The sequence below is a fragment of the Ursus arctos genome, unplaced genomic scaffold, assembly GCF_023065955.2.
Source record: "Ursus arctos isolate Adak ecotype North America unplaced genomic scaffold, UrsArc2.0 scaffold_14, whole genome shotgun sequence".
Classification (NCBI taxonomy): domain Eukaryota; kingdom Metazoa; phylum Chordata; class Mammalia; order Carnivora; family Ursidae; genus Ursus; species Ursus arctos.
The window spans coordinates 1,779,160-1,806,623 of NW_026622808.1; the positions used below are offsets into that span (position 1 = coordinate 1,779,160).

General features: G+C 59.3%; 2 protein-coding genes across 2 annotated transcripts in view; one reads left to right on the forward strand and one right to left on the reverse strand.

The window, feature by feature from the left end:
* SLC5A10 (solute carrier family 5 member 10) overlaps positions 1–3,934 on the forward strand; it is a 59,175-nt gene extending 55,241 nt beyond the window's left edge. The window contains exons 12-15 of the mRNA XM_048227218.2: positions 2,608–2,776; positions 2,951–3,166; positions 3,370–3,427; positions 3,548–3,934. Of these exons, the coding sequence (XP_048083175.2) occupies positions 2,608–2,776; positions 2,951–3,166; positions 3,370–3,427; positions 3,548–3,654 (550 nt within the window). The 3' untranslated portion in view covers positions 3,655–3,934. The remainder of the gene's footprint in view (positions 1–2,607; positions 2,777–2,950; positions 3,167–3,369; positions 3,428–3,547) is intronic.
* On the reverse strand, positions 3,916–27,231 carry GRAP (GRB2 related adaptor protein). Its single transcript, XM_026521127.4, has 5 exons — positions 27,069–27,231; positions 20,028–20,125; positions 15,473–15,595; positions 7,043–7,211; positions 3,916–5,358 (listed from the first exon to the last, which is right to left on the reverse strand). Exons 1-5 carry the CDS (start codon positions 27,144–27,146, stop codon positions 5,173–5,175), a joined length of 654 nt encoding a protein of 217 aa, XP_026376912.1. The 5' UTR covers positions 27,147–27,231; the 3' UTR covers positions 3,916–5,172.
* Positions 27,232–27,464: the final 233 nt, after the last annotated feature.

Sequence of the window (27,464 nt, forward strand, 5' to 3'; positions counted from 1 at the left end):
CTTGCGGGGTGCTTGGCTCCTGGCCCCTTGACCTCCTCTCCCGGCCATGTGGTTCCCCCGCCCCTCCCCAGTGGCTCTGTGGCCCCGGAAGCCCGCCCTTGTCTCACAGAATTTTCCAGAGCCCGAGTCCCCAGCCTCTTCAGGCTTCTCTCCTGCTCCCCCCCACCCCGAAGCCGACGTCCTAACCTGCTCTCCCCTCTACCCCCAGCCATGGGGCCCTTGACCCTCCTTCCCACCTCGCCTACCAAGTCAAGCCCCACCCAACCCAGGCCCTGCCAGCCTGCCTGTGGGCACGTGGCTGTGTGATGCGGGGCGGGTTGCTCACCCTCTCTGGGTCCCAGTTCTCTCAGCTGCCAGTTTGGGGAAGTGGAAAGGATCCCAGGCCAGGTGTTGGGCCAGGGTTCAGCTCTAACACGTCTCTGTCTTGAAACACCGGGACACCCCTCCTCCCAACACCTCCAGCCTCCTCCTGCCTAAAACAACACTATTTTAGCTGTGTTTCCTGGATTGTGTGGGGTCCTGTGTCCCTGGAGCCTCGATCCAGGGGGATATGGGACTTATAGAGAGAGGGGCAGCAGAGCACGTCCAGAGGCCTGGGGAGGAGGCCAGCACGGGGCAGGGACAGGCAGGGGCACGCCAGTGACCCCGACAGTCTCATTAGGTTGGGGTGGGGCCAGAAGAGGCATCGCAGGCCTGGGGGCAGTGACAGTCCCACATCTGGGGTCCTGATCTTTGCCAGCGCCGGGCCCCACTGCCGGGCCCTTCTGCTCCTTCATTCCATTTCCCTCCCCTGCTACCCCCCTTCTGTCTACCATTCTACCTTCTGTCTATTATTCGGGCCACAGATAGTGCCCGATGCCTCCCTGGTAGCCTGCATGGAGCTGAACAATATGGGGGACCCAGCGAGACCTCAAAGCCCCCACCTCAAGCCCTTGAGGGGCTCTCCTGCAACCAGAGCTGCACCCCAGGGATGACGGTCAGTCATCCTGATGGCAGTGTGTGTGTGCACGGGAAGGGATGGGGTTGGAAGGCTTCCTGGAGGAGGAGGGCCCTGAGCTGAGCCTTGGAGGAGCAGGGGGTCGGCCAGGGGAGGAGTTGGAGAAGGGTATTCTAGGCAGAAGGAACAGCCTCTGGGTTTGGGGTCCCTCTGGAAGGGGAAGGCTTAGAGGGCAGCGGGAAGGCAAGGGCCCCAGTCCAGGCCACTCTGGAGAGACCAGGCCCCGCACAGAGCTGCTGAGTCCAGTGTTGGATGCAGGAGCCTGTGCGGGGAGGGCGGGGTGGGCCGGCTGTTAATGGAGCCCGCCTATGCCTTTGAAGAGGGCAGTGCCCGCCTGCCTGCCCGCCAGGCTAAGGGTTAATTAGCCTCAATCAAGGTGGCACCGCCTCCCCCCACCCTCTCCCTCAGGCTTGGAAGGGAAGAAAGGGAGGCAGGCGGGCAGGCAGACAGGAAGGACCCACCCCAGTGGCACACACGGCCTCTCTCCCCCTTGCTGTCCTGTCCAGGGTCCAGGGGGCCTCACCCACCACCCACCTTGGGGGTGAGCGGGGTCCAAGTGAGCCGGGACACAGGGGCAAAGGGTACTCAGCCGAGGAGGAGCAGATGGGACACCTCACCCCAGCTCTGTCTCCTTAGCTGGCCCCCACACCTCTTCAAGACTGGAGGCCTCCCCCCACACCTCTGCCTAGAAGCCCTCCTGGGTTCATGCCTCAGCTCAGCCCTTAACACAGGGTAACAGGCTCATCTGCTTTCTTTGCTCTGCTCTCAGTGCTCGGAAGGGACCAAGGCCCACTCATTACCGAGTCTGGGCTTCCGGCGCAGTTCACTGCGCTCAGGTGGGCTCCCGGTGAGCGGGAAGCGTGTCTCTGCGGTGGAGGGCTCCCACCTAGAGGGGAGGCAGGCGGGAGCCAAAAAGAGGAGTCCACACAGGGTAGGGAGGCAAAGGGTCTCCTCTGGTCAGAGGTCTCGGGCTTCAGAGCTGAGGAGTCCACGTCCCAACCCAGACCCAGACCGAGCCCGCCTGGCCCCAGCCCTCGTGCTCTTAGGACAGAGGTCAGCCTGTGATGGGGAGCAGGTCAGCAGCCCCGGACTACAGGCGTGAGGAGTGTGCCAGCCACAGGCCACCGCTCCTGCCAGATCCCACCAGCATTAGAGAAACCGCCAGGGGGGCAGTCTGGCTGGAATGAGAGGGCGGCAGATCATTCTCGAAGCCACCAAATATTTTTGGAGCACCTACTGTGTGCCAGGGGCTGCCGTGGTGGGCTGCAGACGCGAGGCTCCGGCTTCCAGCCCAGAAGGGGAGACGGACAGTAAGCAAGCGGCACGAGTGCTTGAGGACAAAGGGGAGAGCCTGGGGGGGCCGGTGGGGGGGACAAGAAGGAGCAGAGGGGCTGCGTCTGGGGTCGTACGTGCAGGTGGCAGAAAGCCACAGAAGGGTTTGGGGCGTGGCAGGGCGGGCCACGTCCCCCGGGGAGCGGACCAGAGGCCGGGGAGGAGGCTGGAGCTGGGGTGGTAGGGGACAGCCGGAAGCAAGTCTTAGTGACCGTGGGAGATGGGGGAGAATTGAGGAAGGGTCTTGAGGGACGAGCACGCCCACCGCCCGCCCACAGGCTGGTCATCGTGGTGCTCATTGGCGTGAGCGTGGCCTGGATCCCCGTCCTGCAGGACTCCAATAGCGGCCAGCTGTTTATCTACATGCAGTCAGTGACCAGCTCCCTGGCCCCCCCGGTGACCGCCGTCTTCGTCCTGGGCATCTTCTGGCGGCGTGCCAATGAGCAGGTGGGGGGGGTGGGCAGGGCTGGGGCACACTGGACATGGGGGGCAGGCTCCGTCCTTTTCCCCCGGACGAGCTGCGTCTGTCCCGTCTCCCCCTCCCCCCACTGCCTGGTGTGCGTGCCGGGGGATCCCTGGCCTCCCCCTCACGGTGCACCTGCCCTGCCTCGTCTTCCCCAGGGGGCCTTCTGGGGCCTCATGGTGGGGCTGGCAGTGGGCGCCACCAGGCTGGTCCTGGAATTCCTGCACCCCGCCCCCCCCTGCGGTGACCCAGACACGCGGCCGGCCATCCTCGGCGGTATCCACTACCTGCACTTTGCTGTCGTGCTCTTTGTGCTCAGTGGAGTCGTGGTGGTCGCTGGGAGCCTCCTGACGCCACCCCCCCAGGGGGTTCAGGTGAGCCTGCCCTGGCCCCTGGCCTCTCCCACACTTTGACTCTGGTCCCATTCTGACCCCTGACCCTCTGCGACTCCAGAATTTTCTAGCTCTTGCCCCTGTCCATTTTTCGAACTCAGCTGCTCACTTTCCATTCCGTGACCCTACCCCTGTCTGGGCCCAGCCCTGACCTGCCACACCCCTATCCCGATCATTCTCTGCAGATCGAGAACCTTACCTGGTGGACGTTGGCACAGGATGTGCTCGTGGGAGCCAAAGCAGGTGCGCGTGTGGCCCTAGGCTCTGACTCCCGACTGCCACCCCAAGGAGTCCTGGAGGTGGGGACACTAGGGGTGGCCCTGTAGCCCTCACCTGTCTCTCTCCTCCTCCCCCCTCCTGCAGGTGATGGACACATACCCCAGAAGCACGCGTTCTGGGCCCGCGTGTGTGGCTTCAATGCCATCGTGCTCATGTGCGTTAATATTTTCTTCTACGCCTACTTCGCCTGACGCTGGCCCTGGGGGCAGGAAGGCCAAGCCCTGGGAGTCCTCAGGTCCCCCTCGCGCTCGCTAACAAGGACACCAAGGCCCCGAGAGGTGTGGACTCCCCTCACAACTCCATGGCCAGTCAGCGTCCAGGGACTGGCTGAGCCACAAAGCAGAAGCCCTGGAAAAGTAGGGGGGCAATGAATGGAAAGAACGTGATCTTTCAAAAATCACACGAAGTAGGCCTAAAGGCAACGAAAATTAGATTTCTGATGAACATCCTAATACTCATTTTACTGTTTTTATTTTGAAAACACGGGCCCAGGTCAGGAGCAGCTCAGGACTTGAAGGGTCTCCGGCCAGCCCTGGGGAGACGGAGAGCCGATGGCCCCCTCCTTGGGCTCTTGCCCGCATCCCCCCTGCTCCCAGCTGCCATGATCTTCCTCTCCCTCCCTCCCTGCTCATTGCCCCCCTCCACCACCAGCCTGGCATCCAAAGCGCTTTCTGCATCCCCCTCACTCTTTCTGCTCCCAAAGGTGCCCGGGCTGGGGCAGGTGTCCCTTGCCCTTGACCTGCTGCTGGTTGTACATTCTGCGTGGACACCCCGCTTTTCTTCAAGCCAGGGTCCCATTCCAGATGCCATTAGACCTCCCAGTCCAGTCGTGGCCCTGACTTCCCACCTGGCCTGTAGTTTCCCTGAGTCCAGGGGCCCCGGTCTGGGCAGAACTTGGACCCCAGCACATGAGAGCTAGGGCAGACAGGTCGTCCAAGTGGCCGCGCCCCGGGTCTGCCCCACGGAGCTTGTCCGTCGTGTCGGGCCTTTCGGGAGAGGAGCGGCCACCTCTGTGTCTTTCATCAATGCCCACCCACCTCCTGTGGGCCTCCAGCCCCCTCCCAAAGTGTCCATGGTGGGGTAGGGGTGTGGGACACCCAAGTGGAACCCGAAGTTTCATGGGGTTGCCGAGAACTCGGTCTCCACCCGGAATTAGTCCATTGGTCCAGCCGACAGGTGTGCAGCCCCGTCCTGTTCGTCACCACTAAGCCACCTTCCCAATAGCCAGCACCCCTCAAGGGGCCATTTGAGGGTGGGGCAGGCAGGCAGGCCCAGCAGATGGTCGTGAGCCCAAGGTGAACCCATCCACCATATGCAGCCCCCAGATGCTTGTAACATAGGAGTCCTCACCTCTCCCTGAGCTTGGGGGCATTCATGGTTGGACGGGGAGGGGAGCTTCTGCCGCTCTGCCCCAGGGCACCCTGCGGCCGGTAGCCGATGGGAAGAGGCCAGCGGGAAGCCCTGGGAGCTCCCCTTGCCTGGTGGGCACTAAACATCACAGTGGTTCTTGGGCCCCGAGGCCCGTCCCAGTTTGTGCAAAGCAGCGGGTGCCCGGGCCTGGCAGTGAGGAGGCCCACATTCGGGTCCAAGACCCTCGGCTGAGCCCCGTGGGGCCCGGGGACAGGGCATCCACGTCTCCTCTCTGGACCTCAGTGTCTGCTGGGTGCGTGGTCTGCCGGCTGTGCCCCCACCCCCGGGCACCACTCCGCTTACAGCTGCACTGGCTGGACATAGCTCCGAGGGAAGAAGCCGACGCGTCCGCACAACCGGCCCCGCCACCAGTGGGGGTCGAGGTGCTCCAGGACCTCAATGATGTCACCGCGGTGGAAGCTGAGCTGTGAGGAGTCCTGGGCCGAGAAGTCAAACTGGGCCTGGGCAAAGCAGGCCTGCGGGGACTGCGAGGGAGGAGGTGATTAGCGGGGATTTTTCAGGAGGCCCCAACAAGATTGGCTGTGGGTGGGAGGGCAGAACCGAGCTTGAACTTGCTTCTCACTCCAAATCCAGATAGATGGCCACGCCACCCCATGAGCCCCCAGCCGCCTGCCCCTTGAATGTCTGCAGCCCGGAGACTGCGTCTGAACAGACCAACAGGACCATCTGGTCCACAGGAACAGACCCTATAAACCGTAAATGATGCGTAGCTGAGAACAGACTTGACTGCTGACTGCTCTTGCCTTGACCAGACTTAGAGGGACAGGATGTCACCCAGAGCTGCTCCCAGCTCTCAGGCCTGGGTTCCAGTCCTATTTATACCCCAAGGTGACCTTGGGTAAGACCCTGCCCTTGTGGGACTTGGTGTCCCCATCTGCAAATGGCAGCTGGACAAAGCTCTCCACAGGCACGTCGGCCCGGCGCCGTGACAATTATACCCAGTGTCCCAGCCCTGCCTGCCCCACCAGGATCTCTGTTCTGAGCCTGTGGAATCTTATCCGGGATGGGTGATAGGATCAGCAGACAGGCTCTAATTAGCGGTTCTCTGCCCAGGAAGGAGGAGGCGGTAGCATGGGTCCCACAGGGTGGGTGACCCCAGGGCCCAGGCCGGAGTGAAGCAGGGGGCGTGGGGAGCCCTCAGGCAGCCCCCAGCTCCATCCTGGTCGGGGACAGAGGCTTGAGAGCTCACAGCTAACCCCGCCCCCACGGTCAGGCTGAGGACGCCGAGCGTCCTGGGGGGACAGAGAGTGCACTAATGGGGGTCTCCCAAGGCACCCTTTGACTCTCCTGGCACATGACACCCCAGGGCTCATTCTCTTGGACATCAGGGAAACTGAGGCCGAGTTGAGGAATGAACTGACCCTGAGGTCACGCGTGGTGGGGGTCTCGAACAGGCAGGACTCCAGCGTCTCTGTGGCAGCCCAGCAGCCCCTCCCCAGGATATGCTCTCTGTATGCTCTGCAGAGCCCAGGCTCACCTGGGCGGTCCTAGGGTCCTGACCTCTAGCCCCGGGCCTTGCCGATGCCCCCCCCCCAAAGAAAACAGCACTTGTCGGGGCTAATAACCCCGTTGGCTGGTGTCATCATTCTAATCACACCCTGAGCCCGGCCAGCACGTCGCCCATGAATGCTCTTCACGCTGCCCCCACCCCACCCAAGGCCAGCTCCTGGGGACAGAAACCAGGACAGAGCCGACCCTGCAGGTGGTCTTGGGGGAGCCTCAGTTTCTCCACCTGTACAATGGCCACGATGAGGCCCCCAGCTCAGTGCATGGCACCCAGGAGGCTCCGCGGCGTGTCAGGACCTTCAAGCATTCAAAACGCACGGGGTACCTACTGTGACCACGGCCGGCGCCAGGAGCCGAGAACAAGCCAGACACCGGGGCCGCCTGCCATGTCCACTCCGTTCCTTCCCTGTCTTTCCCTCTGCATTTCCACCCTCGCTTGTCTTACTGCCCGGCCACCAGAATAGGACTTCGGAGCCTGGGCCGGCCCCCTCCTCCCGCTAGGCGGGGCTGCGGGGGAAGGAAGCGAGGCCACGCCCCCGCCCTGCCCCAGCGGGTGTCTGACGCCTCTGCAGACACAGACCTTGCGGAGAGGCTCCCGCGCAACCCCCTTCCCCCACCCCACCCACCCCCCAGCCCACCTACCTTGAGCAGGGGCTCCTCGTCCCGCAGGAACACCTGCCGCTGCTTGGCGATGGTCGTGGTGCGGTAGAAATCCACCAGCTCGTTCAGGGAGTTGAACTTCTCTTCCCACAGGAAGTACTTCCCCGAGGCCTCGCGCAGCACCTTGAAATGCTGCACCTGGTCGCCGTAGCTGGGGGACAGGAGACCCCTGAGCCCAGACCCAGGGTCCCCGGGGCCCTGTCCCTGCCCGCACAGCCCCAGGGCCTCCTTCCTCACCCCCACCTGGAAGCCGGCCACTCTGGCTCCTGGTGAGACCTGCGGGCAGGAAAAGGGGCCCTTCCGGGAGGGCAGGGTCCAGGCCCACTGACCCGGCCGGATGTGAGACCTGGTGAATCCCCCTGAGCGGTGGCGTATGGAATTAACGATGTGGGCGCGGGAACAGGTCCCTTGGCTGCTGTGTGACCTTAGGCAAATCACTGAACTTCTCTAAACCTCGGCTTCTTCATAGTGGTCGCTCCTCCCTTCTGGATATGTGTTCAGAAGATGCAACACTAAATGGGTTCCTCTGAAAGAGGGGGTCAGACAGCTCCTCCTCTCCCCCAGCGCCCGCCCGGCCCTTGCAGTTCCACTGAGGAGTGAGTGCTGAGACCATCGATTCAGGCAAAGCCTGCCTGTGTCTTGGGTGCTTCATGTCTCTTCCTGCCCCCTACCTCAAGAACCGTCTATGGCTCCCCATTGCCCTCCAGATAAAATCTTAACACCTCAGACTCAAGATCTGGCTCCGGCTATGTGCCCAGCCTCATTTCCTTCATACGCCTCATAAACTCTTGCCCGCGTGCCTCATGTCCCATGCCAGGACGGGCCATGACCGATTGGGACTAGAGGTGGTGCCGGCGTGGGGTGGGACAAGGGGCAGAACAAACCACTGGGATTCCCCTCGCTGCTGCAGGGGTGGCTGGGCCCACCACATAGCCCAGGAGGTACAAATTGGGCCATTGGTACAGTGGGGAAACTGACGATCCAAGTGCAAACCATGACCTTCCCAGGGTCACATGGCAGCAAAGCCAGAGCTGGGGCCACAGCTGTCAAGGGCCTCTGGTCAAGTGTCATTCTAGCATACTCCCCTGTTGGTTCTCATCGTATAACAATAGGAATCATAATTATTCCAATTGTGGTATTGATAATGTCCCAGACTTTGTCATCCCCAATCCAGGATGACTCCCTGGGCTGTGATCCCCAGGAGGCCTTCCCTCTCTCAGCCTCTGTGCCTGGCCGAGTGGCAGCCATCCTTCCCGGCTCTGGTCAGCGCCCCTGGGCCTCAGCGTCCTCACCTGCCCAAGGAGGGGGAGGGAGAGATTGCCAGCAGCTGCAGGAAGAAGACAGAAGAAGCCAACCTAGGGGTGGGGGGGTTGCTGGTGGAGCTGAGAGCCCTGGAAGCCCGGGGTGGGGGGGCTGTGGGCGTGGCCAGGCATGTGTGTTGGGGGCACAGTCTGGCCACTGGGCGCGCACTGGCCCCTCTGCCTCCCCAGCCACAGTGGTCTGGAGACTTGACAGTAAAAAGGAAAAAACACCTCCTGGGTTCTAAATTTAAACCTTGTTAAACAATTTTGTAAGCTGGGGTTTGCCTGCAGTCCAGGTTCCTCCAGGCCCACAGTCCAGGGTCTTGTAAGGCCCAAATAGGAGCGGGGTACTGTCATCAGCAGCCCCCCAGACGTCCTGCTATCTCATCCCTGCCTGCCATTCACCTCCTCCACCTGTCAGCCCTGGGCTGGCATGCTGCTTTGGTAAAGGCCTAAGATTAAAGATGGAAGACAAAGAATTGTTCAAGGTGTGTGTGTTGGGGGGGCAAAGTTGGATGGCCCCGCCCTGCCCATGTTAAGGGGTCCAAACCACACAGAACCCCTCTCTCTTCGCTCAAACATATCTTCCCTCTAGGCCTTTGCATACATGATTTTCTCCAAATTCTTCTCTAGTCGAACTCCTACTCATACTTCAAAACCCAGGTAAAATGGCCCAACTCAGAGTCAGAGTTCTCCTTGGGTTCCTCAGCCCTTCATACAGCCTTCTCCTAACCCACTGATCCTAATGGCTTGCACAGAAAGGGAGGCAGGACTAGGCCCTGAGGGTGTAGCCCAGTTGGGAGAGGCTGGACACAGAGAAAAGAGCATCAGGGCCCAAGGCTTATGTGCTTTCAGGGTGGTCTGTTCCTGGAAACCCTCTCTTGTTCACTCTGAGCTACAATTCCAGCCCTCTAGGGGTCCTGGCCATGAAACAGACCTGACCCCTAAGACATGTCCAGATCTCAGGGCAGCTTAGCTCCAAAGGGAGCCAGTTCCTCCCCCGGCTCCCCAAGAGGCTCTGGGAACAGGTGGAGCAAAGATCTCCAAACCTGAGACAAAGCTGCTCGTGTGCTGTCAGCAAGCATTGTTCCCAGGTGACTAAGCCCGGTGCTGTCAGCCAGGGGCCATGCAGGTCTGTGTTCCTGGAATGGAACTAGGGCAGGCAGGTGGAGAGTGCTTCCTGCCCTGTCTGGCCTGCCGCAGCGTCCCAGAGGCCAAGCACTTTCCTTGAGGCACGACTGAGCCCGATGACTCCCAAGTGCCCTGTCGCAGCCAGATCGGGGTGGCCCCAGCCCCTAGACTTTGGCGGGGGTGCAGGGTGAGGAGTGTCTCTCAACCCAACGCTGGGCAAGTGAGAAGCCAGGAAGACAGGGACCCCAAGGACTCCATGTCTGGGCCACCTGGTGCAGAGGCAGAAGGCTCCGACTCTGGACTATCCCCAGGGAGGAGCCTGCGGTGGGGGCAGCCCCTCCCCTCCGGCGAAGGGGGCAGAGAAGCATGTGGTAGGTTTGTGAACGAGATCTCAACGCCCAAGTGACCACCTGGAAAGTTAGCCAGAGCGAAGTAATCCCTGATCACACAGGAGGATCAGCGAGTGGAGAACTGGAGATGAGACAGGAAAGGGGCCGGGGACCCAGGACTTCTAGAACCTTCCAATCTGAGAATTGGAGCATTCTCAAATCAGGGAAGCTTGCGTGGTCCAGCCCCTTGCCTGGGTGTGGTACATAGTAGGTGCTCAGTAAATGGCAGGTCTCGTCCCTTCTCCCACTCGGTCCCAATTTCCTGTCCTACGGTGAGAAGAGGGGGGCCCAGAGAAGAGAGAGGCCTGCCCACAGCCAGGGGCGGCCGTGCTGGTGAGGCTGCTCTGCATGGAAGCCGGGCGTGGCCCCTTCTGATCAGTGACCGCACCTGTCTGAGGCCAAGCCGGGCCATCTCCATCAGATGACCCTAAGGTCTCAGCATCTGGGACAGCTTCTCTCTCTCTCTCTCTCTCTCTCTCTCGCTCCAGCCACCCAATCTGCCAGCCTCATGGGGGCCCTTGCCTGTGATCTCCCCAGGTGTACCGTCCCTTTCCTCTGCCTGGTCTTGGCCTTAGCCATCCTTCAAGGCCCGCATGGAGCCTTGAGGTGATCTGAGAGCCCCTTAGACCCTCGTGGACTTTCCAGACCTGGGCCTGCGTATCCAGGTGTCTGTCCCTATCGTGTCTGAGTGTGCATGGGCGTGGGGGGGTGGGGCTGGGTCTCTCTCTGCTCTGCCAGAGTGACTGCACGTGTGGGTCCCTTTCTTCACAGCCATGGGTGTGTTTGTTTGTGTGTGTGACCCCCACGGCCACCTACCCAGGGGGATGAGGGCCAGGGCCTGGCCTCTGTCACAAAAGCCTCAAGGACCAAGTGAGGCCTGATGGTAGCAGCAGTCTGTCCTGCCCAGCAGGTTTTTCTGGCCTGGTGGTGGCAGCTGCTAAAGGGACAGGGGCAGCACAGCGAGGATAAAGAAGGCTAGGGTAAGGTCAGGAGCCCCAGGACTGCCCCAACTAGGGCTGGTGGTGGGCCCTCCTGGGCAGAGGCCTGCGTGCAGACTGCCCAGTGGGTGATCTTCACGAGGCATGGCCCTTCTAGCCTCAGTTTTCCCATCTGTGAAAAGGGCAGGGGTAGAATACATGGACAGCAGCAGGAGTGAAATAGAATCAAAGAGGCCTTGGCAGGAACCTGCGGGTTTGGGACTCAGGAAAGGTGCATGGAAGGCAGAACAGGTCTGCCCGGGCACAGAAGGTCAATGGGCACTTGCTCTGCGCTTCCTTGCTGTGTGACCTTGGGTAAGTTACTGCACCTCTCTGAGCTTCCGTTTCCTGCAAGACGGGCTTCTGGGGATGGCTCCCTCTCCCTCTCAGGCTTTGCCTGGATCAGGTAGCACCCTCCACCTTCTGCCACCTCTTCTGTCCTGCTTCATTTTCCCAAGAGCCTTTATCATCTCCCACGATTCTATATAATCTGCTAATTGTTTCTTGTCCGTCCCCCCAATGGAAATGAGTGCCTAAAGGACAGGGAGCTTTGTCCTATTTTGTTCATGGCTGCATCCCAAGCACCTGGGACAAGGCCTGGTGCACAGAAGGTGCTCAGTGACCAGAGCAAACACACGTGCATTGACTCCAGGGCACCTCCGGCCTGAAAGGAAGCAAAATACGTCACTTAGGACCAAACTGCCATTCACAGCAGATGAGTCCACAGCAGCCTGGATGGGCATGTGGGGCAAAAGTCACACAGCCCAGGCGCTGTGCCCCAGCCTTGGTCCCTGGTCGGCTGACTGCCAGCTCCCCTCCCTGCAGGTGGAGGGGAATAGCCCTCTGTAAACTCGTAAAGGGCAGCCAGCGTGGCCACCATCGCTCCACGAGGCAGCCCGAGGCCCATAAACCCACCTCTGACAGCTTTATGGGGCTTGGCATGAGCATGCGGGAGACGCCACGTGTCGTGGGGTCAGAGTCCCCAGGAGCCAAGGCAGCGAGGGCAGAAATGCTCTCACACGTGAATCTGCACAGCTGTCACTTTTCTGGATGGCCCCTGGGTCCCCGGACTTCAGTTATCGTCTCCAGGTTGTAGATGAAAACATTACAGCCAAGAGAAAGCCAGGACCTGCCTCATAGCAAGTTCTGAGCAGTCAGGACGAGAGCTGGGTCCCCGGCCGCTCCGTGTCACTGCCCCTTCTCTAATAGCCCTGGATTCGTGGGACTGGGGGCTGGGAAGCACCGTGTGGCATTTTGGAGCACTTACTATGTGCTAGGCAGCATACTAAGCACTTTACAAGGATGTTCATTTTACAGACAAGGAAACCGAGGCTCAGCGGGTCACGTGCCCAGGATTTTACAGGTAGAAAGTAACAGAGCTGAGATTCTTGTTCAAAAGCCCACACTCCTAGCCATATACGCCCTCTGAGTCTGTTTCCTACTCTAATCCCTGCCGGGTTATCCTCCAAGGGCCACTGAAACACCCCCTTGAGAGACAATGGGCCAAAGATGGGAGCAGGACCCAGGAGTCCTGGCTCCACTGGGACGAAACCAAAGGTGAAGGACGCCACCTGGTGACGCTGTGAGCAAACCACAACTAGCTGAACCCAGGAAGCTCCTGCTGGTTCTGACCTTGGGGAGCTTAGCCCGGATACCTTGGGGGAGGTGCCGAGGGGCACTGTCTGAAGGACACTCCCAGACCTCCTCCCAGGACATTGGTGCTACCTCCCCTGCCCACCAACTGCATCCTTTCACTGCCTGTCGCTCCTCCTGGTCAAACTTGCTGCTATCCAAACCCACCCCTCACTGTCCCAACCCCGGATCTTTGCACATGCTGGTCCCTGTGCCTGCATAGCCTCTCTTTGTGCATCAAACTCCTACTCAGGCTTCAGGGACACACACACAAACACACCCACCCACCCACAGTAGGTTGAGATGCTTGGGTCTAAAACTGCGCATGTGCACGGGCGGGGCTGCAGTTACAGAGAAACGCCAGTAGAGGGCAGTGCACAAGGCCTTAGTGCGCTAAATTCAGGCGGTATGATCAGTTAACAGAGGAGGGAGTGGGGTTAGGGGGGCTAATCCTCCATCCCCCCCACCTCCCCTCAGTTCGGGCTGCAGAAGCTACCCCAGTGAGTCCCCTGTGCCCCTGATTGCTGGGTGATCTTGGACTTTGGAACTGATTCCAGGAGGCACCCGAAGCTGGCCCAGCCCCCCTGGTGGGCGCCATTCCTGGACGACCAGGCCCTTGGACAGCCAGCACGTGGAAAATTGCCATTTCCTGCTTTTGCAGGGACCCCAAAGGGAGGTGGGGGCTGGGCTGTGCAGGCAGGAAGGTGACCGGGGCCACTCCAGGTGTCCACAACCATGGGTGGGGGTGGGATCAGGACTAAGAACGCACAATGTCTCCCACACACATACACACTGACAGTGCTCCCATTTTTAAGATGGGGAAATAGAGGCTCAGGTAGGGCCAGAGCCATTCCCACCCCCCAGGGTAACCAGCCTGTTCCCCGTGGGTGGGGGTGTGTGGAGGAAGTGAAAAGAGCCCACAGCTGCTTGCAGAGCTTGGAGGGGATCAGGTAAGGGCTGGGACCTCTCATCACGTTGGATCATTTTTACACACCGCCCCCCCCCAGCAGCCTTCCTGACCGCAGCAGTCTTCCCCACATGGGTGCCGCCAGGCCCAGACGGGGAGATCACCACCGCACAGAGCCCCGGTGTGCAGAGTCCATACCACCATCCGGAACAGAAATGGACCAGCCAACAGCGCACCAGTCACAGAGCTCACCCCAGCATCTGGAAGAGCCTGGAAGGCACCGACCTACTTCCTCACCCCCAGCCCCTGCACTAACCATCAAAGGGGTCCTGTATTCATTCATCCTTTGGACAATCAAGCCATCAGCTGCAAAACAGCCCGGTCCTAGGAAAACAGCCTCTTAGCAGCCACGCCGCCCAGCTCCAGGGTCCAGCACCCGTGCCTCCTTCCAGCGGCAAGCTTGCGGCCGCAATTCTGCTCTCAGAGACAGTGAGCACCTCCCCCATGCAGGCTCTGTGCCCACTGCCCACAGAGCCCCTGACAGTTGGTATGGCTGCTGGCTCTGACTTTGGGCACACCCTGCTCCAGCCGCTTGTCATGCCTTCAGCCCCCACCACGGTCCCAGATGCCATCACCTTCTGCCTGGCTCCTCTCTGGCCCATCATCCTTCCTCCTCATAGCAGCCAGAGGGATGGGCTGAGAAATGGAAGCCAATCACAGCTGCCCCTGCTCCGGACCCTCCGTGGCTCCCTATTGCTCTGAGAGAAAACTCCACCTCCTTGTCGGGATCCGTCAGCCCCATCTCTTTGATCGTATCCCCCACCTCTCTCCACCTGGCTTCTCTGCTCCAATCAGGCCACCTCCTGTGGATGCCAACACGCCCCAAGTGCTTCCTACCTCAGGGCCTTTGCACTGCTGTTCTGTCTACCTAGAAGTCTCTCCTCCTGGGTCCTCATTCCTAGAGACCTGGGCAGCCTCCACTTCCAGGTTCAGACCTTTGTTCAAATGCCACATCCTCAGAGCGGCCGTCTCTGACCACCTTGACTCCTGCGGTATGCCTTTGCTTCCTTGTTCACTGTCTGTCTCCCCCACTGAGACATAAATCCCTAAGGGCAGCCATTTTAGTTCCTTTACTGTCATTTCCCCAGCCTCTAGAACAGCCTGGCCCATGACATGTAGCTTAAAGAATAGTCCGTGAATTTCTGCATCTGTGTCCTACTGTTCTAGGCACTGAGAATAGGGAAGACAGACCAGACCCCTTCACCCTCGACTTCCATTCCTGTTTTCTACCTTCCAGCCTGGGTTCCCCCATTTCCCCAGGTGTGGCCTTTGGGATTGGGTTCTGCCCTGCCCAGAGGCTGCTAGTCATGCCTGAGGGGCTGCCTGTCACCAAGCCAGACCCTCCCAGCACGGCCACCCCGCTGCGACGTCGGGTACTGTTCTGATCATTCTAAATCTATTGACTCAAAAAATATATACATTGACTCATGTATTCCTTGTAATGACTCATTTCACACCAGAAGAAACAGGCACAGAGAGGTTAAGTGACTCGTTCAAGGTCACACAGCCAGGAAGTGGCAGAACTAGAATATGAACCCAAGCAGCCCAGCTCCGTAGTCCATCATCTGGTTTACGGTACCATGTGGTGAGACCCTGTCCGCAGCACATCCTGGACACCTGCCCTGGGTGCCTGGTGCCCTCCTGCCCCCAGATGCTCCCATCACCTCAAACCCTGGCATCCTTCTTTCTTCCCTCAGGAGGAGTCCTTGGTGGGTCCTTACTGCTCATAGAATACCAGACAAACCCTTCACGCTGGCCCCTGAGACCTTGCAGTGGACCCAAGCCTACTTTCCAAACATGGTCCCACGGCTCTGGGCCCCACCCTGGGGTGCATGTCATTCCCCAACCCCCAGACAGTCAGTCCCCTGCTCCCAGGCTCGGGCTGCTTCTCCTTCAAGGATGCCACTCCCTCTGCCTGGGTCTGTGAGCCCATGTCCTGTGCTTCCAGGTTCAGCTGCAATGGGGCCTCCCTGCCCACCCTTCTCTGCACTCCCCCCCTCTGGGTCAGAACTCACTTCACGGAGACCGAGAACTCCCCTGGGGAGCTCTCACTCTCCCGGATCAGAAAGGCTCCCAGGTGGTTCCGCTTCATCAGAATCTCTTCGGCCAGCTGCCGGGAAATCCTGCCCGAGTACCACCTGCAGGGAGAGGGGGCAGGTGAGGGCAGTGGGAAGGCCAGGCTGCCCCCTCCCCATGTGCCGGGCACCCCACGTCGCTGCTCTTCACAGCAGACCCGAGACACAGGAGATACAATTGTACCCATTTCACAGACGAGGAAGCTGAGGCATCGAGACGCAAAGCTACAAGCACAAGGTTACACGCTGAGGCAGGCAGGACCTGGGACCCAATCCCAGCATTTTGGCTCCCAAGCGCAAGCCTTTCCCACCTTGCCAGGCAAATATCCCCTTAGGAAAAGAGAAAACTAAAACCTTAGTGAACCTGCACCCAGCCAACCCCAGCCGAGCTCTTCCGTTTTAGATGATAGATTCTTAAAAGTGAAAAAATATAACAACGGATGACAAAAGCAATAGCAGCTTTGGTCTGATGAGGAAAGCTCTCTCCCTGCACCCATTTCACAGAGCCACAGACTGAGGCCACCTGGAGTTTTTTCCGCCAGGTGTGAGTCCCTTTTCTGGCTGACCACACGGAACTGGGAATGCAGAAGCGCCTGGAAAATGCAGAGTCTTGCAAGACCCCCACTGCCCTCCGACCCCCAGTGCCTGGCGGGGGGAGCGAAAGGCTGGGACTCAGCTTCTCTGCTGGTCCTGCCCATCTTGCTGTGTGCCCCAGGCAAGTCCCCGGCCTCTGTGGGCCTTGCCGGCCCTCGCAGCGTCCCAGTCTCTGACTGGGCCCTGTATTGTGCAGATGGGGAAACCGAGGCCCAGAGCAGGCAGAGTCTCACGGTGGCACCATGACCCACCAGCGGCGGGGTCTGGAAACTCCATTCCTTGTAAATCTTCCCTTCCCTCTTTCAGCAAATGTTTCCTGAGTCTGAGCTTGGCACCAGGGGCGGATGTGAGGTGGGACTTTTCCTGTTGTCTCAGGATGTTGCCGAGCCCTTGAAGCCCAGGGCGGGGGCAACAGGTGCAGCGGCAGACGCCGGCCCCACAGTGTCCTGCCCTGTCCGCACTCCCCACGGTGTCGCCTGCCAAACGGGAACACTGGGATTCGGCCCTGGGGCTTTTTTCTGGCGACTCACAAAGGCCTGTGTAGGGTGGGCTGAGCCCCCAGAATATCGTCGAGGGATGACTGAGGGGAGCAGGTGGGTACACACTCAGCTCCCCTGTCTCCGATGGAACATTCTGGAGAGACGGTGCTGTCTCCCCGCCCTCCAGCCGCAGCCGTGCTGAGAACACACCCGTAGTGACTGGCTCCTTCCCTGCTCCCTTCCCACTCCCATGTAAAGCCCTTGTCCCCCCAGTGCATCCCAGGCCCTGCATCTGGGGAGCCCACACCCAGAAGTGAGGCTTCGCCCCCTGCCGCCCCCAAACGGGTGGGGACCCCAGAGCCTGTCTCACGATGGGTTTCCCGGGAGGGGAGGCGGTGAAAGAGGGTTGCTGAGTGTGGGGGCTCGAGGCAACCAACCGGATAGCTCAGCCCAGGTCCCCGGAGTTCGGAGTTCAGGAGGCCTGGATGGAGGCTTCCAGGCCAGAGGCTGGGCTGGGGGTGGGGGGCGGGGAAGGGAGCTCCTGCACCCGGAAGCCCCCGGCAGGACACAGGTACAGGCACCCTGCAGGAGCAGGGGCCCAGCGGGGCCCCGAGTGGGTGTTTCCTGAGGGCCTGGGTGTCTCCAAAGAACCCACAAAACCCCACAGGAGGCGTCAGTGTGTGGGCGACCATCACCCTCAAAGGCTTTCACAACCACACCCTCTGAGGAGCCCAGCCCTGCCCCCATCGGAACAAGGCCCGGCTGGTCCTCAGGTGGCTTGAAGGACGGAGTGCAGGAGCAACATTCCCGAAGCCCCCAGAACCCGGCTGTCTCCGCCATGCCAGCACCACTCTCCTCAGGGTCACCTCGTATCCTCCCCCATTTCACTGATGTGGAAACTGAGGCCCGGAGAAGGGCAGGGATCCCCTGAAAGTTTGCCCAGCAAGTCCCTGGCTCTTACAGCACCCCCTCCCCAGGCCTGGTGGGCGCAACCCAGCGGCAAGGGGGCCCACAACACACGGCCGCAAATCCCATGCTGACGCTCGCCGGCTGTGTGTGCCTGGACAAGCCATTCAACCTCTCTGTGCCTCTGTCTCCTTGTCCATGAGACGGTGATGATAGCGCCCGGCTTCCAGGGCCCCTGGAAGATTGGGGACCCTGAGGAACTAGCTCATGCCCCTCCCCCCGCAGCACTCCCTTAGGCCTTTCCGCTGCCCTCCCTGGCAAATTTCTACTCTAACTCCCACACCGGTCGAGCCATGCCCTTCTTCTGGAAAGAGCTCCCTGCCGCCCCCTGGTGCACTGCTGGGTGGGTGGCTCCGGAGTACCTGGTCTGCCTCATGGCTCCCCCAGGGGCTCCCTGGCCTGGCAGGGGAGACAGTGGGTCCTCGGGGAAGGAGCGGGGCTGGTGTAGGCCAAGTGAGGCCTCTGGGACCCCAGTCCTCCCCCCTCCCCTCTGGGCCTGACGGCTAAGTCAGATGCTGAGCGGGAGGTCCCCCACCCCCGCTATTTCGGGGCCAGGGCAGGTGCTGAGGTTAGCAAGAAGGCACCCGGGCATGGCCTCCGGCAGGCTGGTTGGAGGCCTGAGCCCTGTCCCCACTCTGTCCCACACACCACTGACCAGAATTGACCCCAGGGACCACAACGGCCTCGGACACCGGGACCCTCCACGGCTTCCAATGGGTGCAGTCTTATCTCAACCACCAGCAGAGCCTGGAGAGGCCTGGCCTTGCCCTGAAATCGGCTCGAGGCTTCCCAGCAGCTTTGGGCCTTCCAGCCTGGGCCGGGACATTTCCTGCCCCTGGGGGTCTCTCCCTGACCCACCGGCCCTCGGGAGTCACTGCTGCCTGTGCTCACTCCCCGGGCCGCCTGGCATCTCTCCGTGTCTCTCCCCTCGTGCCCTTCCTTAATTGACAGAAAGACTATAAAAGGCCAGAAGGGCAAACACCTGCCCCCTGCAACACTTCACGGAGGGCCGCTGCGGGGCCTGGGTCTGGGAGCTGGAGGCTGCGGCCTCTGTGTGGGAGGCTGGGGATGCCTGGGGCCCTGGCAGGGGAGGAGCTGGGGACCCAGGTGGGATGGGGCTTGCCCAGCACAGGAAGCTGGAGGCGGGGGCAGCTTTGGAAATAACTCGAAGACAGATAAAGAGGAAGCACCCCCCCAGACCCCGCCTGGGTGCTGCACCTCCCTCCCCTTCCACCCCATAGTCCCACACACCTCGTGGCCTCCAGTCTGTCCCCCTCCAGCCTGCGTGGCCCTGTCACGGTCCTCCACATCTGACTGAGTCCCTCCCCCGCTCAGCCACCTCCATGCTCCCCACCGCCCTGGACCCGCCATTTGAGGCCCTCCTGCTGGGTCCCGCTGTCATGGGTTCAGCCTCATCGTCCTCCCTGTCTCCTCTCCCAGGAGTGCCTTTCTCTTTTTCTACTTAGCTAACTCCTACACACCCTTCAAAAACCTCCTTCGTTTCTGCCTCTTCTGAGAAGCCTTCCCCAGTTACCTCAGTGCTGACTGCTTTCCCATCTTGGGCTTTCTTTGGGTCCCTTCTCTCCCCCAGGATGGGGCCCTTCCGACCCCAGCCGCTCCTCGTGTGTCTCCACCACACCCCCTGGGGCTGTGGCTAGTGTTTGATGAATGACTGAGTGCGCGGCTACCTCTGCCACCATCTCAAGCAGATCCAGTTGGCTTTTTCATGGGTTCTTGGCCTCTGGGGCCTGTTCTGGGGCTGGGCTTGGCCCCCGCCATTCCCAGGGCAGCAGGCTGGGATGCTTACCTGCTGCGAGCCCGATGGGGGCTTCCCTAGGCCCCGCACGTGACTCCCACTCTGCCCCGATCCTGGGGGATTGGTCTGCTCAGCCAATGGGCAGCTCCCCACAAAACCCCAAAGGCAGGGCCCACAGGATCTGTTCCTGCCCCGCCATCACCCCTCCATTGTCCCCCCCACTCCTCAACCTCACACAAGGTTGAGCCAGCCTCTTAGAGGGAACGCTAGAATAGTCTGCAGATTGAAGCCTTGGCCCTCCTCGTGTTACAGATAGGGAAACTGAGGAATAGAGAGAGCAGGACCCCCCCGCCCCAGAGACCACACGGCAGCCAGTGGCCCAGCCAGCCCAGGGCCTGGGGCCCTGTCCCTCCTGGGTGTTCCCCGGTGTTTCAGATCCTCAGTGGTGTGGCCTGGGCTGGCCCTGACTCTGCCACTATTTGGTCCTCACATCTCTGTCCCCTGCCCTTGCTCAGAAATGGGGGTCCCCAGGCAGAAGAACGAAAGCCAGAGCGAGGAGTCCCCGTGCCTAAGGGGTGTGCCAGGCCCCGAGCTTTTCAGGCAGCTCGGCTCAGCCTGGGTCAGGCCAGGTGGGGACATCGGGCTGCAGGAGCTGGGGTGGGGGAGCCTTGAGGATAGGGCTGGGGTGGCAGCCACTCACGGGTGGGGCTTGACACGGATGTAGTTCTTGGGAATAAAACCCTCAGCGCCTCGAAGCTCAGCCTTGTACCAGTTCTGGTCATCTTCCATGTTCAGGATCTGCGGGCAGGAGAGACACAGTCACTCGGTCACCGAAGGGGGACAGCTGTCACCTGCTGAGGTCCTGCTGTTCAAGGACTCATTTCACAGGGGAGGGTTGGGGAGCTGCCCAAGTTCACAAGGGGTGTCTGATGTCACAGTCCTGCTTGCTTACAGGCCTCAGGACACCCTGTCCCCAGAAGGGTCACAGACTCCCCAGGTTGGACAGCTGGGGACCCAGAAGAGGTGTTGGTCAGTGGGTTGAACTTTGGGGGGCTGGAGTTGGACTTTCAGGATATGTCCCTCAGACCCCTCGCAGACCATGCAGTCTTGGGGGGGTTGATGTGGGGTGCCTCTGTGCCTGAGCAGGGGGACTCCACGGCATTTGCAGGCCAAGCACTGAGCCATGCGGTGGAGGTCTGAGGTCCCCCGGAAGGTCGGGGAGCCCCAGCCCCAGCCTGGTGCCTCCTGGTGAGAGTTCAGCTGGGGTCACTTGCATTTAAACAGCCCTTATTATCTGCGTTCAGGGGTGTCATTTCAGGGCAGTGGGGACTCAGGCACCAGGGAGCAAATAAGGGAGGCCTTTGGCCTACGCTGAGGCTGAGGCGAGGCCTGCTCAGGTCACATGGGCCCCTTGTCCATGGCGTGAGGCCTCTGCAGCCCCACAGGTGGGCTGAGAGGAACCGAAACGGCTCGAGTGGGGTGGGCGTTGCAGTGGGTGAGCAACCAAGCGGCCGCAGGGAGGAACGGGCCGGGCCTGGGAAGTGGGTAGAGCATGAACCTTGGGCCTCCTTCCTCCTTTCCCCGGGCCAGCCTCCCACATGGCCAGCTCATCACCCAAGGCTATTTCACAGGCGGGGACCGTGAGGCCCAGAGGAGATAGAGCCCACAGAGCAAGCCCGGACTCTGGGCTCTGGGGTTCTTGGCTCGGCTGCTCTAGGGGAGACCATGGCCCACTAGTGTTTAACCCCACTCCATCTCGCACTTGTGTCTGGACCCACGGCCAGGGGGGAGCAGGTGAAATATTGGCTCAATCTTAGCGGGTATTTGCTCCCCCTACCCCCCCAGCAATGGGAAAAAATCAGATATACAAAGCATCCCAAGTGAGGGCATGGGAGGGGCAAAGGCTCGGGGGCAGGCCAGTGCAAAGCCGTCCACTTAGGTCGATTTTGCCCGGAAGAGCTGAGATTTGCTCCCTCAGGCCCAGGCCTTGCAGGCAGGCACCCCCTTATCTGTCTGCCAGGCCCGGTTGAGCTCCTTCCTTCCTGACTCTGTAGCCTGGGCAAGGTCAGCGGCCCCGGGGGCGGACGGAAGCAGGTGGCTGACTCAGGACAACTTTTGCTGAGAACAAAACAAAACAATTCCCCAACATAATAGGACACTTAAAGCCTATCAGCTGCCTTCCAAGGCCACCCGTTCAAGGAAGATGCCCGGGAGCCTGGGCCTACCCTGCTCTGTCTGCTTCTGACTCTCTCCATAGTCTCGGCCTCAGTTTCTTCATCTGTGAAATGGGCACATATACGGCCTATGCTGAATGTGACAGTGTCTTAGAACTACGAAGTCCTGTGTGGCCGTGTGAGTGTCCTATCTAGAAGAGAATCTTCGTTTCATTTTATTTGTTTTGTTTTCCTGTCATCTCTGCCCCGAGGACCCAGAAATGTTCTCATTGGTTATATGAGCTGAATTCTGAATTCTTTTTTTTTAGATGGTATTTATTTATTTGACAGAGACAGAGAAAGAGAGAGCACAAGCAGGGGGAACAGCAGGCAGAGGAAGAGAGAGAAGCAAACTCCCCACGGAACAGAAAGCCCGAGGTAGGACTCCATCCTAGGACCCTGGGATCATGACCTGAGCTGAAGGCAGGCGCTTCACCGACTGAGCCCCCCAGGTACCCCAGGAGATGAATTCTTAATGTTCACATTGTTCAAAAGCTACAGACCCCCTGAGACGTGAGAATTCGCACAATGGAAAGAGACCAGCTCCTCCCTAGTGCAATCCACACCTTGGCCTGCCCCCAAGTCTTTGCTCCCACCGGGCCCTCCACCCAGATGCCGCCCTACCCCACCATTCCCTGGCCGGGCCATTCACTTCTCAGCTATGCCCTGAGCACCTGCTGTGTGCCAGACCCGTGGGAAGGCCTAGCAAGCCAGCAGGGAATGAGGAGCTTACACCGTGGGGGCAGAGGCAGACAGTAAAGAAGGATGGCAACCAGTTAATGGGTAATTTAATACAGTGGTACAGTGCTCTGAAATAGATGAGGATGTCTGGTCGAGGTCTGGGGATTGTCCACAGGGGGAGATAGGGTGGTCAAGAAAGTCCTCTCTGAGGAGCTGATGCACGCACTGGGGCCCAAGTTACAGAAAGGAACTGGATGTGAGAAGGTGTGGGGGAACAGCGGCCGAGGCAGAGGGGACAACCAGTGCAAAGGCCCTGAGGTGGGAGCTGTTCTCAGAACAGAGAGGAGCCAGTGTACTGGGAGCTGAGGCAGGAGGCCAGCGCTGTGAGGTGAAGCGAGGAAGGCCAGCAGGGTGAGAGGATGTAGGTCTTGGACGCCATGGGAAGCTGAGAGAAGCTGTGGAGGGGCATCCGGGGAGGCCCAGGCCCTGAGTCATGGCTGCCATGTGGAGACTGGGACGGCTGGGAGCAGGGGGAGGCAGGGCGGCAAGGATCTTCTGCCCAGGGTGAGCGAGGGAGGCTCCGACTGGGCAGGCGGTGCGGGTGGGGGTGTGGAGAAGTAACCGGGGTCTGGATAGGTGTTGGCAGAGTCGCTGACGGGACTCAATGGCAGGCCCGGCACGAGACAGGTAGGGAGCGTCCAGGACGAGTCCAGGGGTTGGCACCTGCTATCGTGGCCATCAACGGCCCTGGGAATGGCTGTTGGGGAGCAGGTTGGGGGCCTCAGGATCGACTGCATTGGGTCCGAGGTGCCATCGACCTTCCCTCTGGAGATGCCGAGGAGGCTGTCGGCTCCATGAGTCTGGGTGCTGGGGGCCAGGTCATCCCCTGAGAGAGGGGATGAAGCCACCGCCCACCTCCCTCCTCCAGCTAAGAGCAATGGGGTGCTGTGCCCCCAGAAGTGCCTGGCCCGACAGGGAGGACGCTTTGCTCCAGGGAAGTGATGTTTGGGGCCATTTGTCCAGAGTGGGTGCCCCTGCCACCTAGGCTTCCTCCAAGACCAGAGCTCAGATTTCTTTATCCACGGGGCGGGGGCTCCCAGAGGCTGGGATCCGCCTGAGGCACTGCTGTGACAGGGTCCGGCCTACAGGGGGCGCGCGGGAAACACTTGCTGGAAGAGTGAATGGGACAGCTCTAGGAGCGCCTCCGGGACCCCCCCAGCCCAGCCAGGTAAAGGAGGGCCAGCAGACCCACACACCACCGCCCTGGCCGAGGAGAAGAGGGAACACAGCGTGACATTGCAGTCGTGTTTTTACGGTTCTACAGAGAGAGGGATTCGCGGGAGTGAGGCGGCTGAGGGCACCTCGGGGATAAAATTTAAGGGGGTGTCAAGAAACTCAGGCATCAAGATAAAGAATATAAGACAAGATGTTAAAAAAAATCCAATCAATGCAAAAACTCTGATTATGTTCATGAGGTAACAATAACGTATCGATACCAATCCGTTCACGTAACAACGGTAGGGTGCTAATCGTGTCAGATGTTCCCCCTGTGTTATCTCCTTGATTTTTCTGTAAATCTAAAACTGTCCTGAAAATTAAAGTCTGTTTAAAAGCTAATGCAGGGGGTGCCTGGGTGGCTCAGTCGGTGAAGCGTCTGCCTTCGGCTCAGGTCACGATCCCAGGGTCCTGGGATCGAGCCCCGCATCAGGCTCCCTGCTCAGTGGGGAGTCTGCTTCTCCTTCTCCTCCTTGCTCGTGCTCTCTGTCTCTTTCTCTCAAATAAATACAATCTTAAAAAAGAAGAAAAGAAAAAAAAAAAAGAAAAGAAAATGGGACTAGCTCATGGCCCACCTCCCAAAACCAACCACTGCTAGCTTTTCAGATCATTTCTTTCTAGTCTCGTCTTTGGGACACAAATCCAGGGCATGATGGGCAGTTTTCCTTCTACAAAATTCATCCCTCTACAAAATTAATACCTGTTGATTATCTGTGTAGAGTTGATCCTCTGTGTGCATACGTTTGCGTTCTGCTTTTTGCCACTTTACGTATCGTGAGCTTTTGTTTAATGCCATTAAACACCCTCCCCAAATAGCATTTTCGGGGCCGTATGATATTTGGCACATCACTAGGCGGGCAGTCTAGGTTGATTTCACACTTGCAAACGTGCACCCATGTTCCCCACCCTCACCTGCTTCATTCTTCCCCGTGCACCGTCTCCATCGGACAGACGGTCTGTTACTTATTCACCTGCTTTGTGTGGCCCTCGTCTGCCACCAGAATTCAGCTGCATGAGCAGTGCCTGTGCCCATTTTCTCCTTGCTGAGTCGCCACTGCCTTAGCTGAGGACTGCGGACACACTGAGTGCTCCCTGAGTCCCCACGAGAGAACACGCATACACCCCTGATCATGTCTCAGTTTCCCAGAGGCAGAATTTCTGGCTCACAGGACATGGATACCTTTGCGGCTTTTTGTATATTCCCCAAGTTCCCTGTGAAATCACTGTGTCACTTAACCTGTCTACCACCCCCATGTAAAAGTGCACATTTTCCCACACCCTCAATAACCTGAGAGATTCTTTTTAAAATAAAATTTTGCTGATTGGCAAATGGAAAACAGTTACTTGCTCTAAGTTGCATGCTCTGTTATTGGTGAAATTGGGCACTTGCTTACATTGCTTCTTTGGCAATTTTCCCATTCATTCCATTTGCCCACTTTTCTATTATGCTGTTTGTGATTTTCTTGTTGATTTATAAGAGCTCTTTACATATTAAGGACATTAATATTTTGTCACGATTTTTTTGTTTTGTTTAAGCCATCATCATTTCTTACCTAGTAGACTACAAGAGCCCCTCTCTGCTTCCATTCCTGTCCCCTTTGTTATCTTTTGAAAATGTAAATCTGATCAAGCGTTTTTTCCCTGCTGAAAATTCCTCAGTGAGTATACCTCAAATTTGGAATGAAATACAAATCTTTCACAGGCCCTGATGCCTGCTTACCTCTCAACATCATCCTTACCCTCTCCTCACTGCTTCTCAGCCACAGACCTTTCAGCTCTTCAAACATACTAATATGGTCCTGCCTCGGGGCCTTTGCACCAGCTGTTCTCCCCACCCCCACACACACCTGGCGCTCTCTTCCACCCGGCTCTTTGCATGGTTGATTCCTGCTCATTCTTCAGGGCTCAGCTAAGGTGTTATCTCTCTCTTTCTCTCTCTTTTTTTAAGTAAGCTCTACACCCAGTGTGGGGCTTGAACTCATGACCCCGAGATCAAGAGTCGCATGCTCCATTGGCTGAGCCAGCCAGGCGCCCCTAGGTCTTAACTCTTTTGAGAGACCGTCCTGACCACCCTATCTGAAGCTCTCCCCCTCCCTCCCACCCACGGTCACTCTCATTCCATCTCCCCGTGTTGATTTCTTCAATCCGTTCATCACCTCCCGATGTCACTCACTCTCTGGAATGTCAGCTCCCAGAGGGCAGGGACTTTGCTTGGTTCCTTGCTGTAGCCCCGGCACTTAGGACAATGACTGGCCCAGGGTATGGGCTCCATAGCTTGACAAACGCTTGTGGAAGGAAGGTAGAAAAAGGCACGTCTTCCCACTGCCTGACCTTCCTCCATCATTCTTGGAGCCTGAAAGGTCCCCTCCTCAGTCTCTGCGGACGGACACGGGATGCAAATCCCACTGGGAGCGATGCCCCCCGTTTCAGCTAACACTTTAATCCTTCCGTCCTTCCTTCTTTCCTGCAATGTTCCCCATGCTTTACTAGGAGCCTACAGTGGGCCAGGCCCTGCATTATGTCCTGGTGCCCCAGTGTAGGCCCTGCCTCGCGAGCTCGCTCCTTCCTTAGCGAGCACCTCTGTTAGAAGCAAACACGCCGGGAGTTGCCTAATACTTTAGCCAAAGTGAGTGGGAAACGTGACTCATCTTGGGGGTGGGGGTTATGGGCACAGGAATCTGGGAGGGAAGTGGAGACGTCATAGTCTTTACTACAACTGCCTTGGGGGACCCCCACTGACCCACCCTGTCCGCTGCTGGCTGATTACTCTGAGTCTTAGCTGGAGCCCACCAGCGACCCCATTCCTAGTTCCTCACTGTCCCCCTCCCCGCCGAGCCCCAAATCTGGGTCTAGAGACCCCAGGCTGCTCTCAAAGCAGTCAACGAGGCCTGTGAACGAGACCTGGCTAGGTTGTGCGGGTGCTAAGTCTGGCCCCGTCCCCGGATGGCCACATGTCCCCAGGGCCCCCAGCCCGTAGCTCAGGGGTCGCAGGTGCTAGTGTCCTGGCAGAGAGAGGAAGGGGATTCCTTAAGGGCACATGGTTCCTCTTGGAGAGCATCACGCCCCCGAACCCCAACCCAGGCTGTTCAGTCTCATGGGGACAGAAGGAAGGTTCCGGAATCAAGCCATGGTATGACTTTCTTCTCCCTTTCCTCCACACTGCTGGCAAGCTCCTTCTCTACACTGAAATCACAGTTCTTTCAGCCGCCCTAGAGTACGTGCTCTTCATCCCAAAGGCTTTCCTATCCCTCCCTCCCTCTTTTCAAGTGTCTTTTCAAACTCTTCCCAGGAAAACTGGGTGTTGAACCAACTCCTGCGAGGCACTATGCCAATGTCTCCTTGAATCCTCACAATGCATAGTTATCTCCCCATTTCCGAGATGGGGACACTGAGGATCAGCGGGGGGAGGCGGCTTGTCCAGAAGCACACAGCCGATACCTGGAGAAGCCGGGCCTGTCCTCCTCCGGAAGCCGGACCGTGTCTGGGGGGCTGTCCTGGGCCCCTGATTCTTAATAGCTGCCCCCACCCCCTGCTCCATGTGGGGCCAACTCAGCCCATCCCAGCCACCCTACCTTGAGTGTGTCCCCCTTGTTGAAGGCCAGCTCATCGCTCTCTGTGGCCTGGAAGCTGTAGAGGGCCACGGACTCCATCCCGCTGTCCCCGGGCCCCTGCAGCTGGGCTCCAAGCAGGGTCGGCTCTTCCTGCTTCCTCTGCAGTCGAGGACCGTCTTCCTTTGTTTTGAGAGCGCGTTGTGCTTTTGAAGCTGCCCCCGAGGGAGGAGAAACAGGAAGCAGACATGTCACAGACACGGCGAGCCTGTGAGCGGCCCGGCCTCTGCCTCAGACCCCAAAGGCCAGGTATGGCTCTTGGGGAGTCCCCGGGCTGCCCTGGGAGGAGGTCCCCTCTTCTACCCATGTCACCGATGGGATACGGAGGCTTCCAGAGGACAAGAGCCTTCCTGGGAGCTC

Bases quoted from the DNA above. Each gene is read 5' to 3' on its own strand.
- GRAP (XM_026521127.4), bottom strand. From the start codon at position 27,146: ATGGAGTCCGTGGCCCTCTACAGCTTCCAGGCCACAGAGAGCGATGAG. The intron at 7,212-15,472 runs GTGAGTTCTGAC...CCTGTCCCCCAG, and splicing joins GAGTTCTCGGTCTCCGTGAA to CTACGGCGACCAGGTGCAGC. The intron at 5,359-7,042 runs GTAGGTGGGCTG...CCTCCCTCGCAG, and splicing joins ACGAGGAGCCCCTGCTCAAG to TCCCCGCAGGCCTGCTTTGC.